Source organism: Antedon mediterranea, chromosome 6, assembly GCF_964355755.1.
Source record: "Antedon mediterranea chromosome 6, ecAntMedi1.1, whole genome shotgun sequence".
Taxonomy (NCBI): Eukaryota; Metazoa; Echinodermata; class Crinoidea; order Comatulida; family Antedonidae; genus Antedon; species Antedon mediterranea.
This window is the reverse complement of record NC_092675.1, coordinates 17,456,796-17,475,508: the sequence shown is the minus strand read 5'-3', so window position 1 is coordinate 17,475,508 and position 18,713 is coordinate 17,456,796. Positions and strand designations below refer to the sequence as shown.

At 34.2% G+C, this 18,713-nt stretch overlaps 1 protein-coding gene across 1 annotated transcript in view; it reads left to right on the top strand.

Annotated features, from left to right (window-relative positions):
• Nucleotides 1-4,709: 4,709 nt before the first annotated feature.
• Nucleotides 4,710-18,713, top strand: part of LOC140051417 (phosphatidylinositol 3-kinase catalytic subunit type 3-like) — a 33,703-nt gene continuing 19,699 nt past the window's right edge. The window contains exons 1-6 of the mRNA XM_072096632.1: nt 4,710-4,830; nt 9,162-9,350; nt 11,578-11,635; nt 13,907-13,992; nt 16,490-16,700; nt 17,688-17,783. Of these exons, the coding sequence (XP_071952733.1) occupies nt 4,760-4,830; nt 9,162-9,350; nt 11,578-11,635; nt 13,907-13,992; nt 16,490-16,700; nt 17,688-17,783 (711 nt within the window). The 5' untranslated portion in view covers nt 4,710-4,759. The remainder of the gene's footprint in view (nt 4,831-9,161; nt 9,351-11,577; nt 11,636-13,906; nt 13,993-16,489; nt 16,701-17,687; nt 17,784-18,713) is intronic.

Sequence of the window (18,713 nt, the reverse complement as noted above, 5' to 3'; positions counted from 1 at the left end):
TTTATTTGGCAGGTCATACGTGCGAGTTGAGTAGGACCTACGAAGGAGGCCTAGGCTAATAGTCCATGGGATTTAGCTAAAAAATGACCCTTTTCTCACACAAATTGCAAGAAAAGGTTTTTTTGATGAAATGTGTTCTTTAGACCCTACTGAACACATTTATCAACGTTAGGACATTTTTCGACAACGGGAAGTAGCCTAATTTGCATAATTAAAAATGGCGGCCATTTTTAGTAACGTACTATGTATCTTGGAAACCGCTAGTCACAGATACTTAATTATGGTGTTAAAATCGTTAGAATATATGTTTTTATATTCACTTTAATGAAAAAGTTTGTCCAAAAATGAATGGAAGTGCTATTTCTAACATTATTGACCTTTGACCTTGATTTATCATATCTCAGCAACCACTAATCGGAGATATACAAATTAGGGCTTAAATTGTTCAGAAACTACACATTTATATCCAGTCTAATGGCATGTTTTTGCAAAAAATGGCGGATTCTAACATTATTGACCTTTGACCTTGATTTATCATATCTTAGCAACCACTAATCTGAGAGACACACAATATGGCTCAAACTGTTCAGAAACTACATATTTATATTTAGTCTAATGGCATGTTTTTGCAAAAAATGACCGATTCTAACATTATTGATCTTTGAACTTTGCACTACATAAAATCGCCAAAAAATACCAAACTTTGAAAATATTGTACATATGAAATTATTTTTAGTGTCAAATTGTTCAAAACATACATGTTTCTATAGAGTCCAATGACACATTAGGTCCAATAATGACCTACTGTATGGTTATTAACATTTGAACTATATTTGAAAAGGATTTTTAAACCCGAAATCTTCTTCATGTTTGCATTCATTAGAACATGCGATTTGGCACTACTTGTTTAGAATATGGTGGTAATTTAAAGTGCATGTAACCAGTTGATTTAATTTAGTTACTGAAAATATTCACTTAAAACAAAATATTAGACTATGTATACATACATTATAGGTTTGGATTATTAATAAATTTTAAATTAGGTCTTACATCTTACTCAGGAGAAAGTTGATGTTGACACTATTAAAAGAGCCAACAAAGATGTAGGTTTTTTTTATGATATATTGTACATACTTTAAATAGGCCATGCCATTTTGCAGGTTTATTAAAGTTTTTTTCAAGTTAGTAATTTATTTTTTGATCAAATTAAATTGGCATTAAATGGCATATTCAACCAACAAATTTCTAAAGATTATTTAGTTTATATTTTGTTAAGGATAGCATCACTCTTGAGGGCATTCTTTTAAGAAGGCCTTTTCTACAACTAGACGCATTGTTGACAACTGGAATTTTAAAAGATCGATATTAAATAATGCAACATATTTAGTTTAGTTTAATTAATTGGCTATCGAGACTCATAATTAGGCTGACCACCACTTGCAATATTTTCGCCGTAAACAGTAATATAACGTTGCAACTCTTACATTTTAAAGTGCCAAATCACATGTTCTAATGGATGTCCACAAGAAGAAGATTCCGGGTTTAAATCCTTTTCAAATATAGTTCAAATGTTAATAACCATACAATAGGTCATTATTGGACATAATGTGTCATTGGACTCTATAGAAACATGTATGTTCTGAACAATTTGACACTAAAAATAATTTCATATGTACAATATTTTCAAAGTTATGTGATTTTATGTAGTGCAAAGTTCAAAGGTCAATAATGTTAGAATCGGCCATTTTTTGCAAAAACATGCCATTAGACTATATATAAATATGTAGTTTCTGAACAGTTTGAGCCATATTGTGTGTCTCTCAGATTAGTGGTTGCTAAGATATGATAAATCAAGGTCAAAGGTCAATAATGTTAGAATCCGCCATTTTTTGCAAAAACATGCCATTAGACTGGATATAAATGTGTAGTTTCTGAACAATTTAAGCCCTAATTTGTATATCTCCGATTAGTGGTTGCTGAGATATGATAAATCAAGGTCAAAGGTCAATCATGTTAGAAATAGCACTTCCATTCATTTTTGGACAAACCTTTTCATTAAAGTGAATATAAAAACATATATTCTAACGATTTTAACACCATAATTAAGTATCTGTGACTAGCGGTTTCCAAGATACATAGTACGTTATTAAAAATGGCCGCCATTTTTAATTATGCAAATTAGGCTACTTCCCGTTGTCGAAAAATGTCCTAACGTTGATAAATGTGTTCAGTGGGGTCTAAAGAACACATTTCACCAAAAAAACCTTTTCTTGCAATTTGTGTGAGTTAAAAGTCTAAATCCCATGGACTATAAGGACTAAACAATTAATAAACAAAACAACTTGGCAACACGATTTCATATTTCAACAGTCTCGATCGTACATTCAGCACTGTACGTACTCGATCTTTTTCATTTTGAAACAAAATGATCATTGGTTGATTCGAAATCCATATTTACATACCGCCCGCCCCATAAAGCCAAATACGGTATGATAACCTACGTCATTCTTATTGGATGTTTGCGGTCTGCAAATCGATTTCTATACGTGTTTCACAAGTCTGTATTTTCAGACAAAAATCGCCGTCGAAATAAAAATAAAAAACAATACAGACTTGGGGCAAGTCTAGGAGTTACATTGTCATTACAGTATACAAAGAAACACATCTGTAAAATCATCAATTTAAAGGATTTATTTATTTGTTATTATGTGTTTCTCCTTCTGAAAGTACTTATAAGTCCTAATTTTAAAGTGTGTGTTCAGGATAAAGTTAGTCAACAAATTTGGAGTCAAAATACAAGAAAGGCAGGTGCGTAAGAAAAACATCCTCTGAAGCAACACAATGGAGTAAATATATACCAACAAACAACCCGTCAAGTTTGTTTGTTGTAAAGAAAAAATATACATTTACTCAACGGGCGAAAATAATGTGAGTTTATCTATGTTTTGCGGTAGTATTAAATTATATTTATGGTAATAAATGAAACCTACTGTGTTTAAAATTATGTATGGATAAACAAGTATTGTTTTTAAGCTGTAGTATATCTTAGTATTTGTAATCTTAGGTGTTGGGTCTTAGCTTTCGTGATCTTAGGTCTTAGGGGGTCTGAGCTTTCGTGGTCTGAGCTTTCGTGACACCCGATGAAGTGACCCCCAGATTTGACCTTAGCAATAAAATTAACTAAAGTGACAGAAATTGAGTATTCACTTCTGTAACAAAAAAGTAATATTTATTCACATATAAAAAATGAAAAGAAACCCAAAAACCATTGTCTGACAGACAATTTAAGTATTTGTTGCTTTAAATTACATTTTTTCAGGTAAAATAACTATCTATTATGTGACAATAAAATGACACATTCAAAAACATTTGAAATAAAAAATATTTTTCAATAAGCGAGCAGCGTTTTTTGTAAGAAATATTTCTTGTTTATGTTATGGCGGTGGAGCGGTAGAACATTAGGAATTATTATTAATTATCCTACAGGCCTAACCTTTGTTGGCATCGTATTTTATTTTTTGCCTAACATATAACTATGTTTACTAGTATAAATACCACTACTACATTTAAACTTTACTAGCGCCCTCTATAGTCTAATATTTTGTTAAAATATTATAGTGCCCTCTATAGTTTGAAAATTATTTTATAATGAGCAACCTATTGTATCTAATATAATATAATAACAAATATAATAATAATATAATATAATATAATAGCAAAGATAGTGACACTATCTTTTATATAGCAGCGAGATGTAATAAGCCGAAGGCTAGAGGGCGTACTCCAGACTGAAAAGTGATTCCAAACAGAAATGTAATAAGAACACTAGAGGACGTACTCCAGACTGAAAAGGGGGAACCAACAAGATGGCAGCCGTAAATGTGTTCAAAAACATTATTTAATATAACAAATAATAATCTAATATTTGTTTGTCTCTTTATCTTCCATTCACAACAAAAAACATAGACATACTCATAAATGTATGTCTATGTTCATTATATTACAAAAATGAAAGAAAGGAAAGGGGGAATCTCTGAAGCCGCAGCTTTTAAGTAAAACAGTATATAAATAGAAATATGAAAAAAGGCACAAGGGCATAGGCAAACAAAATGTAACTTTTAAGAAAAAATGAAAAAATATAGTTTTCTCAGAGAGTAAATGTAATTGTAAAAAATACCTGTTTTAATCAGAGTATTGCAAAAGTAATTTTATTTTAAAAGTTATAGGATTCTTAAGTAACTTTAGTCTCAGGTATATCACGCCAAAGTTCAACCCCTTGACTATACTAACTGATTTTTGAGTGGTTCTTTTAAATTGTGGGTAGAATTGGTGTTTTTGTTGAGTATATTTTTATCGTGGACAGCTGAGCATAAAATGAAATTATTTTGAACAATTGCTGGAAGTAAGTTATGATTCATGAAAAGAGAAACGGTATATAGTTAGCGAACGCATTCTATATGATCCTCGTATACAAACAATGCTAGATTACCAAGAAATTATTAATTCCATTCCGATTAACAATATATTTAATTTTATAAAAACTACACTGTGCTTTTTGGCAAGAATATGTGTTGATGTAATTTATGTGGTCTTTTATATAGCCAAAGTTTTGACTTCCTAGTTTGGAGAGGGCGCTGCTTCATGCTGTGAAATGGCGTCGCCCAGTTTGACCTTTTACCCTGTACTTCCGATACTGTGTTTTGAATGCAAATTGAAGAGAGGAGGACTAGCCTAGGCCTAGTCTACCACCAAAACAAAGATGATCGATGGAGTAGACAGATTTTTCTATGTTTATAGTTGTGATGTCAGCCTAAACATTCAGTTGAAGATGTAAGGTCCAATATACTGTTATTGCATTATTATTGTTTAATTATGTATAAAATATAGCCTAGGCTAGGCCTAGGCCTAGCTAGCTAGGCTAGCTACTTCTTCTATCTAGGCTAGGCCTATCTATCCTAGTAGGGTAGGTAAAGTGGGATGCTAGTCAAGTCGCCCCATCGCAAAGTCGCCCCTTACACAGTCGCCCCATAGCAAAGTCGCCCCGACACGGTCGCCCCTTCGCAAAGTCGCCCCATCGCAAAGTCGCCCCAATGCAAAGTCGCCCCATCGCAAAGTCACCCCAACACAAAGTCGCCCCATCGCAAAGTCGCCCCATCGCAAAGTCGCCCCAAAACGTTAAAATAGTTTACAAGTGCATAAAATATCGCAATGATACACAAAACACGGAACGTGTAGGCATAAAATGGGAAGCCCCGCCATGTAGTCTCAGATCAGGTCACACGATCGCACACTCCCCCATCATCAGAGAGGAAGCCCCGACTAATCACTCCGCGGTCGCACTAACGTGCTAGCTCACCAGAGGGAAACCCCCGTAATTACTCCGCTGTTGTCGCAACGCACCATCTGAAGATGGGGAAACCCCGCCGGAGTTTTACAATGTTATATCAGTCCCGTTTGAAATCGGTCGCGTTTAATTTTGGTCGCGATAAAATGATGTTACGATCTAGATTATTTTTACTTTGATCGATGAATATTTATTATTATATAACACCTATATAAATTCCTGTCATTTGATTGGACGAATGTGGGTCACATGGCGTGCAATAGTACGCACTATTCAACGATCGTTAAATAGTACTTTTTGAAAAATTTTTGTGTACGAAAAAAAAACGTCTAGATGTTATATAAAACAAACAATGAATGTTTTGTATTCGTGTAATGGTACAAATAATGGCACTTGGTGAATGATGAAAGGTTATATCAACTCGGCTTTGCCTCGTTGATATAACCTTTCATCATTCACCTCGTGCCATTATTTGTACCATTGCACTCATAAACATTCATTATTTGTATATTATTAGGGCTATATTAATAATTGATTTTTTTTTATTTTACAGGTTTATGATAAGAAAAATGTGTGCCTTAAAAAATGACAATTGTAAACATAGTTTAAGATTATAGTATTATTCGGCATAATGTCATTTAACAGTACATACTGTAATTATTTAAATGTGAAATATTTTATAGGGAACGTACATCTGTACTGTGTCTTTTATTTTATATGCAACAAATTACATAAAACAAATTATTTATAAACATTCAGTTTACTATTAGTATTACAATTAACATTGATTATAAGCCTGGAAAGGCAATCCCATCATTATATCCATTATAAAATTGCATCATATCACCACTTATGTTGTAAATGATGACGGCGTGCGTGTGTGTATTCGTCGTACGTCCGTGTACGTATTATTCCGTGCCTCTTCACTGTCTTGTTTAATTTAAAATTAAATAAACACATAAACATTTAAAGGCATGATAATTAGAATGTTCTATAACCAAGGGTTGAAAAGAATTTCTTCAGTAAAATGATCATTGTGCTGTTGAATAAAAGGGGACTCGCAATCTGAAACCAATCGGAGCTGCGCCTTCTGGTATCTGTTTCCTCAAACGTCTTTCTGCTGACCGTCGGGGAGTCCCCTTTTAAAAAAACATGCGACTTTGCGTTGGGGCGACTTTGCGATGGGCCGACTTTGCGATGGGGCGACTTTGCGATGGGGCGACTTTGTAGTGGGCGACTTTGGATCGAGTCAAGTCGCCCCACCGCAAAGTCGCCCCACCGCAGGGTCGACCCACCGCAAAGTCGCCCCACCGCAAAGTCGCCACACCGCAAAGTAGTCCCACCGCAAAGTCGTCCACAGCTAGTATGCTGTTTTAATCATATCGGTTGCGTTTGATATCGACCACCTTGTTCATTTAGTTTTCATTTTACAGGTTTTAATGGAGTAATGACTAATGTGCTTCTTGAAAATCATTTAAAAAAATAGTTCCTTGTTTTGAAAGTTTCTAAAAAGATTACCACTGATTTAAAGTTTCGAAAATGTTAATTTAATATGATTTCAAAATTAGTTAGCAAAGCCACAATTAAGAATCTTTCTTCAACAGTAGAGAGTGTTATGGGCTACTTATTGATCATTTGCATTTATTGATGACAAGTATATGTCTATTGTTAATATTTAATATTATTAAATATTATATGACTTTTCATAATGAAGAAATAAAAAATACTCAAAAAAAAAAAGGATCTCATCGCCAATATGATCGTTTTACATGCAGGTATTTTAGTTAAAATTAGACGCTACATTTTGACCATGGAAAAACCATCGTACAGTTATGCATGTTTTTTAAAAAGGGGAATCCCCGGTCAGCAGAAATAGTGACGTAGCAGCTGTGAGGAAACAGCTGCCAGAAGGCATAGCTCCGATTGGTTTCAGAAATTGTAAGTCGCCTTTTAATCAACAAGATAATGATCATTTTTTGTTTATATTTTTAATCAATTATTAATTGAGCACTCTTCAGAAATCCATCGCCAGTTTAGCTTCGCGAAAATCATCGGTAGGCCTGCCGATAAAAGTACGGAGGCCTCACAGGACATCAAGAATGTTGGCGATCTATAGAGGACGCTGTTATGGTCATATTATAATGGCTATAAACCATTTTTTTTTACATGTTGTTTCTCGTGAAACAAATTAAAGATTTTTGATAAAGAAATATGTTGGTGTGTAATTATTAATTTTAGAAATTTTTATTTTTTAATTTAATTTTAAAATTATGTTGTCTTTATCAAATTGTTTTTTGTGAGGGTCCATAATGCTCAATTCAGCTTGATGGACCACCCTCGTAAAATATTGTTGAAATAAATAAATGAATAGTTGCATCATTATATAATGTTATACTTTTAATTGTTTTTATGTAGTAGATTTACACAAAAAAGATAAACAAAAATAAGACATGAAATAGTGTATTCAGTGTCAGCAGCAGAAGTAAAATAAATTCTTGTAATTAGATAGAAGATGCTTCATATCATGTTTTTATTATAATTATATTACTGTACATTACATTTTAATAAATTCTGTTGTTGTTGCATTTCTTATTTTCCTTGTATTTGAAGAGGTCTTTCATAGGTGAATAAAAAAAGTAAATTTATATACAGGCCCGTATTTTATAATGGGGGGGTGCGAGCGAAGCGAGCAACAATGGCTGGGGGCCAGGGGGCCGCCAAGGGCCCCCGGCCAGGGTTCAGGCGCCGAAGGCCCCGGCAAAATTTGCGTTATTTGACGTTCTAAAGATTGATTTAAGACTCTTTGTTGTGGCTTGGGCTAGTTGAACGATGAACACCAGAACTTAACGCTTTCATGATGTTTAAAGGCCAACTCAGACAGCGTCGTACGACGCTGTCTGAGTTGGCCTTCCTTCCCTTGTTTAGGCGCCGTATTCGATAGTGTCTGTATTTCCAGACACGTCTTTACCACCGCCGGTTAAGTTGTCTGTATTTCCAGCAAACACTTTACCGCGTACCGCGTACATGAAGCGCTAATTTTAGCTATTGCTTGTCGTCACATGATCGACTGCGCATGTTTTACATCGAGTTTGTAGTCAGTTCAGATTCCGTAATTTAATTACCGGTATTTTTTCATTTTATATTAACATATTTTTGTTTGTATACCATTGATAATGTAAATTTTGTATATATATAATGATATTGTCTTTAGTTAAACAAGACAAGAAAAAATACCAACCGAGGAAATAGTGGACCTTTTGGGACTTGGGGGGGGGGGGGTGCGTCTGCACCCAACGCACCCCCCCTGGATACGGGCCTGATATATGCTATACATTCTTAAAACTAGGAAACATTAGCGTTTCTAGAGACAACATTACTAAACAATTAAGTTGTTATAAGCTTCTTGTTTATTGTGTTTACATTAACAATATGTAGCTCAGGGCTGAACGAAGTACTGTAATTCTTTTAATTTCATTTATTTATTTGACCTACAAACCATTATGTAAAATAAACTAAAATAGGGGAAAATTGGTCAGTAAGCATATCTTCAAGAGTCAGCAGTCCCATATTTCATAATCACACCTTCTGTAGTAGATTTCATTCATTTTGTCAGCCGTCTTCTACTTCAAGTAAGCATTTCACGAAAAGGAATAATGCAATGTTAATGTTATGCACAATGATTAAATAATAAAGCAACAAAACAAATCAGAAATAGAATGTGGACTGCCACTTTGAAAGTCTCGTCACTTGCACAACATAAATATATACGAGCACAGATCACTCTATAATACAAAATAAAATGTGTTTATTTTTGCAGAGGTACATTGGAAGGTAAACGAGAGAACCTAAACTACAAATCATTGATAGAAGATCCGCAGTTACAATTCTCAGGTGCTTATGAAGAAGGTTGTTCTGACCTGTATGTTACTTGCCAAGTGTTTGCCGATGGAAAACCACTTGCCTTACCCACAAGTACATCTTACAGGGCTTTTGTAACTAGATGGAAGTAAGTTAATCTCTCATCCATGCTTTTTTTAAAGAAGTTTTTCTCTAATATTGTACTAGTTCCTCATATAGTCTTACCTTGGGTATGATCCCACCCACATATTTATATTCAAATTCACATAAGGGAGGCATATCCCTGGGCAAAGTCCTAGGGTATCATTATCCCGATAATAATTATACTGTATACAGAAGACAAGCTCCAGATAATAATTAATATTAATAACTGGCATATGTCCATTTGCGAGTTATTAACATGAAACATGCAAACAATCAAATGTGTTATCCAAGTATTTTTTCATTTAAGCCTCAAAATTATCATAAATTCTATTTATACAAGGTCAAAGTTCACAATTTTGTATTGCAATCAATAAATTGTGATTGTATTACAATATTTAAATGAGTTAATAAAAAAAGATTAAAACATTAAGATAAACTTACTAGCTTTGACGAATTATAGGTGATCTTTGCGATAAAAGATAAATTTCCTGATTTTCAGAAGAAAATCGGCACTGCAGGTACATTAAAATATGAGTGCAAAAGGTTGGTGCATGCCGTCATTCTATGACCTGATGAATTATAGGCTTTTTAAAGCTATTTAAAAATAGTATAAATTGTGGCTATTTATGTGTTGTATAGAGTACACACATTCATTTAGACTGGATTAAAAGTAGTGAGCCGTCTTGCGGTCATTTGTGGTTTCTATGATTTACCAAAACATGATAAAACCACCCAGAAGCGATGCGAATTAAAAATTTTAAAAAGGTTAAACTCTTTTAACGAATTGAAAGCCTGAAGGAAGGGTTGAAAAAGCATGTGACTTGGTTTTTAAAACATGGTGGTAGTTGTAATCATGTCAGGTAATCATTGAATTTGCTCTTATTTTTTTTTATTAGATTTTATACGGTTTTTATAGTGTTGAAAAGCCAGTGATTAAATTATAAAGTTACTAGATATTCAATTTTTTTTTATATGGTGATTGAAATACTGTAGCTAAACAAATCACATTGATGACAGGTGGTTTGTGCGAAGCTGAGCCTAGCCTGGACGGCCCAATGCGTACTACGTGTTTATCGATGTGTAGAGAGAGTCGTTTAAGGCCAATTTTGTGTTTTGTCTCAACAAAGCTCCATGTCAATTTGGCGCTGTTGTCCACCATGTAACAATTTTCTCAAAATGTGTTGCAGACACCTGACTATAATTTTATGCTACATAAATACAAATTATGAATTATTCTCCCTACCGTAAAATCTCGAAAAGAAGCCCATGGGCTTAAACCTCGAAAAGAAGCCCATGGGCTTAAACCTCGAAAAGAAGCCCATCTCGAAAAGAAGCCCCCCCCCTCTACCGTTTGCAAAAGTACTCTCGAAAAGAAGCCCATCTCGAAATGAGGCCCCCTGGGCTTCTTTTCAAGATACAGTAGTATGGGCTTCTTTTCAAGATAGTATGGGCTTCTTTTCGAGATAGACTACTATACTGTATTAAGAATGTAGGTTCATTAACTGAATGTCAATGGAAAAGAAACAAACAATACAAACAGAGTTACTGTAGTAGGATAATTCAATGCCAATACTTGTGATGTGTGATAACCTCGATGATTATGTGATGGGTAAGATATGCGCAAGCGATAGGCGAATTCTTATAACAAAGTGGGTTGGCAATGCCTGGTCCATGATGAACACAAATCCATCGCTGCAAATTCGGTCGTTCAGAAAGTGTGGGATAAATTAGCCCTTGATGGTTCTCTGAAAACAAAGAAGTAAACGTCGAAGGCTTGGTTGGATATGTGATGCCATCATCGACAGACGACACTCTTGAATATTCCAATGTGGATGATGACAACGATGATAACGAAATGATTGTATTTGATGGTGAATCATAGGACTGTTTTTTTTTGCTTTTTATATTGTTTTTTAATTGGCATATTAAACAAAATTTCAAAAATGTCTCAAAAGAAATATTATTGTAGTAGAAATTCACAAAATTTATGAGCATTCATTTCGAAAAGAAGCGCCCCTCTACAGTTTGCAAAAGTACTCTCGAAAAGAAGCTCATCTCGAAAAGAAGCCCATCTCGAAAAGAAGCCCATCTCGAAAAGAAGCCCATCTCGAAAAGAAGCCCACCCAAGAGCACTAAAAAAAGAAGAAGCCCATGGGCTTCTTTTCGAGGTTTTACGGTATGTTAATAACCATAACTCCCTGACTACATTGAGTTTGTATTCATTTTATTAGTTGGAATGAATGGATAACTTTGCCATTGATGTATAGTGACTTACCACGCAATGCCCAGGTACGTGAAATTAATTTTTTTTTTCTTCCAATATATTGTATCACCACCCTACGGGGGGAAAAAAATTGCCATCCTATTTTTTAGACCAGAATTTTCCGTAGATTACGAATCTGGTAATCTGAAATTAGGATATGAATATTATGTTTTTTGTTGTTTTTATGATAAGGTCAAATTGATCAATGTACTATATACAGATTATAACCAATTTATTGAAGCACACTTTCGTCTTTTATTACATTTTTATGATTATTCAGTCACCTTATGGAAAAAAAATTCTTGCAATTAAGAGTCAAATATCAATATTGACCAATCATAGAACGTACCTATAAAACCAAATAAAAACTAGATTTGAACTTGTCACTATGGACAAGTTAGGTTAGCTGCCGTGTAAACGCCACATGCAAGTCATACGTTAGAATATTGCGCACAGAAAAATGATGTTACCGAGATCCTGTCTTTCCTATACAGTATTATAAATAAATCAGGAAAATCAATTATCTTTATTTAAATCAATGTATCTTGTAAAGAAAGGTCAGATGACAACATACAGGTCAGCAAATGCAGAGGTCCCAATTTCCCCGAAATTTGCGGGTTTTTCCGATTTTCCCCCAATTTTTTTATTTAGATCCCCGCCTACCCGAAATCAAACCAATCACACATGTGACATTTTGTTTTATTGATGTCACATGATTAGTCAGTACATACAGTAAACGGTTAAATTCTCAGGTCAGCAACATATACTGTACATGAATAACTTCATATCCTAAACACAATAATAATAACAACTATTATCACTTATAACATCTCGCTAAGCCTAAACAGGGCATGCATACACAGAACAATAGCAGGTTCACATTCAGAAATTATCGTGAGTTTCTTTATCATGATGTCTCATATGAACCTGCAGGAATGTGATCTTGCTTATTGCGTTAGTTCTGGTTAACGTGCTCTCGGAAAGCTCGTTAATTATCTTTTTTTTTTTTTCACAAAGTAAAACATGTATTATTGTACGTAAACGTGGGGGTAGTGCCCACTTGCTAACTATCCCAGACCTACTGTATATATGCATATTAAATATTATTGAATGAATTTCGGGGCTGCAAATTAAGGGGTATTTAGTCGCATTTGCGACCTAATTTTTTTTGTTGCGATTAAATAATTAGAATAGGTCGCGCATAGTTCGACAAAATCGTCAGCTTGTGCGAGTTGTTTGAAATTGAAGTTCAGTGTGTTTTCCGTATTTCAAACACCGTTTTAATTTAATCAGTCTCTCTACGGAAGCCCAACCCACCAAGGAGTTTCCATACGTCACCGCCACAGAGTCAGATTCATTCAAGTGTGCAAAGCCGCTAAACATTTTACACTCGTTGTGATTGGAAATTTGTCCATTTATTGCATGCTGCCTTATCCAATCACAGAAAGGACGCCAAACACACAGTGTGTGACGTACACAAACATTGTGGGAAATCACCTCCGTTTTAAAGAAGGAAGTATAAAACAATTGTACCTTCGTACACAGAAGTTAGCCAGAGCGAGCATGCGCGGTAGATACAAAGGATTTTTGCCGCGTAGTATCATCGCCATTTTTTAGGCAGTATAATTAAATGGTTATAGCTATTACTAATTAATGATTACTATAAAATCTAATTAATAATTCATTCAAAAAATTATTTAATACTTTATTCCAGACTCATGATTATCGAAAATTATATACTAGAGAAAATATAAATTACAAAATACAAACGGATTAAATTAAACTACAATATTATCATTATCAGTCATGTATTATTATATTAAATAAATGTAAATATGGCAGAGCGCATGCTCACATGACACACCGATAACCATACGAATGTATTGAAAGACCAAATTGTGCTTCAATAAATTTGTTATAATACATTTGTTTGTAATCTACAAAAAATTCTGGTGTAGAAAAGTTAAATGCCAATTTGTCCCTTTTATGTAGTGATTATCCATTTTTTTGTTTACTTTTTTCTTTGTTTATATTTTTACTTTTGTACGTCTGATTTTGTTTATGTGATCCACCAGTGATATCAGTACTAAAGGTGTCTTCACAACAAAGACTGAAATAAATCAATTCCACTCTTCTGCCTCAGGACTATAAATAATGGTTGTATTAATAAATTATTAATTGTAAATTATATTACATTACTGTAGCTTGATCATGACTTTCACTTTGCAGTATGTTGCTGTGCAAGCAGCGCATTCATTCATTAATGTTATTGATAATATTATTTACATATTTTTTAGGCCTGTTTCACAATTTGGGATGTTTATAGTGCAAGAAAGGCCATACCAGTTGGAGGAACAACTGTCTCTCTATTTGGAAAGAATGGGTAAATACAAATTAGAATTGTGCTAATGTATAATATAATAGATTTTCATGACATTGAGACATTACTTAAACCAATGGCACAGACCAAATTTATCATTTCCAAATGTGCCACACTCTTTTCACCAAGTATGAGTGGTCAGACCCATGAATACTAGGGGCGTAGGCCTACTTTGCGTATACATATCGCATCGAGATCGCGGCCCACACGACGAGCCTTCTTGAATTGAGTTTGTTGCTTAGCTAGCTAGGCCTAATAAATGCTAAGCCTTTTTTTATCGGCAATGGCAAAAAAAACAATAATAAGAAAATGTATAACATTAAAACTAGACTTGCCCCAAGTCTGTATTATCTTTTTTTTAATTTATTTGTTTTTATTTCGACCGCGATTTTTGTCTGAAAATACAGACTTGTGAAGCACGTATAGAAATCGATTTGCAGACCGCAAACATCCGATAAGAATGACGTAGTTTATCATACCGTATTTGGCTATATGGGGCGGGCGGTATGTAAATATAGATTTCGAATCAACCAATGATCATTTTGTTTCAAAATGAAAAAGATCGAGTACGTACAGTGCTGAATGTACGATCGAGACTGTTGAAATATAAAATCGTAATGCCAAGTTGTTTTGTTTATTAATTGTTTAGTCCTTGGCCTAGGCCTCTTTCGTAGGTCCTACTCAATTCGCACGTATGACCTGCCAAATAAAACGCCAATAAAGTAGGCCTACATACCACTACCGGCGGCACACAACAACAGGGCTACAACACCACACAGAACAGGACAGGGTCTGGGTGGGAATTAAATCAAAATTATCTCCGCGTAATAAAATGATCCATTCAATGTTTGATTTGCGGAGAAGCTAGCCTATCATATCACGAGTTTTCATGTTCTTGGGAAAAATCCCATCAAATGTTTACCAGACTACTAGGCATATAGAATCATTTCTAGCCTTCAGAAACTTTCATAAATGTACCCAAGTACACATTGTCTAAACGTAACATAGCGCATGCGCATCATCTTAGTTGTTGAGTCTTTGAAATTCTGAAATATGAATATTAAAACGGTGTACGAGTGAGTAGCCAATCGCATGCAGCTGAAACTAGTCAACCGGATAATCGTATGCACCAAGAATTCTTGGTGTCAAACCACGTGACTTGTGCGTGTTTCCCCAGACGGTGTATCCAAAATCAAGTAGTATACGTATGAAACGCCATATGTGCCAAAATATTTATCTATTTACTAATATTAAGACAAAACTCCGTCTGGAACCCAGACTACATTAAAACAAATACATTTCCGTTTTTATTTGAAATCGGTACTATCCATTGTTTATTGCCATCTGTCTTGTCTAGCACAAATTGGTACTCAACAAAGCGCACCCAAAAACAACTCGCAGAGTACTGTACAATAATTATATGTATGCTATACAACCTGCTTGAGAGAACCGATATGGTCCCACATTATCACCTCTGTCATTTGTTTATCAAATTACGTACGTTTCATCGGGTTTTTTAGCGTATTGTTGCCGCATGATTTGTGACTTCGACTTATACGATATAAATCACTAAAGAATGTGTGTATTCGGACCCCAAAAAGAGGTCTGAAATTTGACTTGCAAATAAAAATTACACAGTAATGAATAGGAAAGAATTGGGACTTTCATATAAAATCAGCTCACAATATCTCTATCTAGGCCTACATTGCATTTCATTGATTGAGGCGGCGATGTTGTGGTTTACGGAAATCTTTATTCAGAGCTAGGACTAGGCGGACAAATGGTTTTTTTTTGAATGGAATTTAATTTTTGGCAGTTTTGCGATTTGTTAGGATAACGTAGAGTATGGTATTAGTACATGTACTATTTCACTTCCGGGTCAACAAAATAAGTGTCTTCCGGTAAAATGACATCAGTTAGTGTTAGTATCTGGATCGAGAACGTGCGTATAGAAGGACACCCTGACCTTGACATTTTTTTTCTGGATAAAGCTATTAACTGTTAGCCTAAATCTCCGCCTGTAACACTAAGATTGTTTACCCCTTGTAACAAAAATTTAATAATTTAATATATCTTATAATTTAACATTTGTGCTTTAATGCTACTTTTAAATACATAATAATATTTCAGACATTTTATTGTGTTTTAATTTGTTTTATAATTTAGCATCTATAAGATAACCTAAGTTTTTCATAATCCATTTTAGATTTTTGGCAGAAAACAACATGACATTGATTAGTCTAGTTTTAAACCTCCTTTACAAAAAAACTCAAATAGCAATGTATTAGGACTTTAGATAAACAAAATGTTATTCTTTATAATCAATAATCAAAATATGTTTAATTTGTTGCAGTTTAAGGACATGACAAGCAAATTCTAGTAATGAACCTGAATTATTTGTTTGCACATAAAATTTTGAAAGAATCTTGTGGTAAATGTGAAGTGTTACCAGTATAATAATCTAGTCATGTATATATTTTTTATTGAAAAAAACATTCAGGACGTTTCGTCAAGGAATGCATGACATGAAAGTTTGGCCGGGAGTTTTAGCAGATGGCAAGACATATACCACAACCCCTGGCAAGACTGTAGGTAGCGAAGATGAAATGGCTCGTCTAGCAAAGCTTGTGAAGAAACACCATAAAGGTCATATGGTCAAAGTTGACTGGCTTGATCGTCTGACATTTAGAGAAATTGAAATGATCAATGAGGTAAGTTTATTCAATTTGTTTATTTATTTCTGTCCTCTAATTGAAAAATGCACAACAGATTAAACCCTTTTATTAGCAGTTAGGTGGTTTCTCCTCAGTCTGAGGACCTTATTTATTAAGATCATGTTACGTCGCGTCTCTTCTTGCTGCATGCTCTCATAATGAACTGGCGAGACACGTATACCATTCTCGTCTCATAATACCGATGGAATGAAGCCCATTAAACAGCATGACACCAATCAAGTGAGGCCAATCTCCATTGTCGACCTACTGTAGCTGGTTCAAACGCATAACCATGTCTTTCTGGTCTAGGCCTACAGTTAAACATTCCTGTTTTGATCCATGTATCTTTTTCAATAACCATGCAAAACAATCTTCTTAATTCATATTACAATTATATATATCGTGAGGATCGAGGGAGTGACTTGCGAGAGGTGTGGAGCGGAGAAGAAAGCCACAAGACTAGCTTAGCCTAGCCTAGAGATTTGTAATCTAAGATAACTGAAATTAAGCATTTTTATTTCACAATTAACACACTGTTTATAATGATTCCCAGTATTTAAACAAAAGCATTTCTTATGCCTTTATTTCACGAATTAACAGCCATCTATCAACTGCCAAGCCAAGCACTCGGGTGTCACGAAAGCTAAGACCCCCTAAGATTACCAATAGGTCTCTTTATCTACTTTATTAACAAAATTATCGTAGGCCTAGGTGCCTAGGCTATACCAGTACCAAGCTTGAAATAGATGTCAGGCATTACCCATTGTTTATTACTGAACATAGGCAGGTAGGTAGGCCTAGTCAATTTGGTATTGCATATCCCAGATGATTTATGCCTGAAATGTTTTGTATAGCTTAATATTAGCTTACCCTCTTATCTATTGTTTACCCGGAATTTTGTTTTTTCAACTTGGAACCTCTGAATTGTACCTACATTACCCATTTGTTTTAATATTTGATGTATTTTTTTTATTTGAACAACAGAGAGAAAAAAGAAATTCAAATTTCATGTATTTAATGATTGAATTTTCAAAAGTGCACTACAATAACAAAGAATTTTCCATTGTCTACTATGATAAGGTGAGTTATTCATTTTTGTTAGTTATAATAATAATATACAACTAGAGATCTATATCCAATAGAATATGAACCCATGTTATAGAAGCGTTTTGAGTGCATAATGTACAGGCGTACTTTCACATTTAAAGTTTATACAACAATTATACCCCTTTCACATCAAAACTCCAGAGTGATCTCCGGAGACACCACATGGTTTATGACCATTCAAAACATCTAGAAACTCCGGAGATACCCCTTTCACACCAACCTAGCAACACTGGGGTTTATAAAATAAAATTGTAAATATCGCCCTCTATTTTGTTTGTTTACATAGCGACGATCATTAGAATAATTTTAATTGATAATATTTTTAATTTAATAAGTATTACTGTATATATTATAATGTTTTATTGATACTACTTATTATTTTTTAGACCCGCTATATATTTTTTACAAATATTTAAAGTATTTTGAAATAAAACTAAAGCAATGAGTGATCGTGTGAGGATGACCGTTTGACCTAAAAACTCAACTCCGGAGTTTGATGTTGGTAACATAAGAATAAAATAAAAGCACATCAACCACGGCATGCTACACAGGATGCACAGTCAGTCACGTGCGTCCCATGTACGATCAATGATTAATACGATTGGGCCCATAAAGTCGAGTTGTTAAGGCAGGGCGTCGCAAACCATAAGATAAGGACTTAAAGGTCTAGTGTACACATCTGGCTCATGTTCACTTTAAAGAACCCAGCCTGGGTTCTTTAACATCAACCAACACTACGCCGATTTTGTGATGCCATATGCCTCATATACACTTTGATACAAATTTTAAATTAAATCAGAGATGACAGTGATTTATTATCAATTTATTTAGGAATAATTAATTTTTATGTTAATGAAATACATTATAGTGAAAGTTGTGTATGCCTACCAGTAATAATAAAGT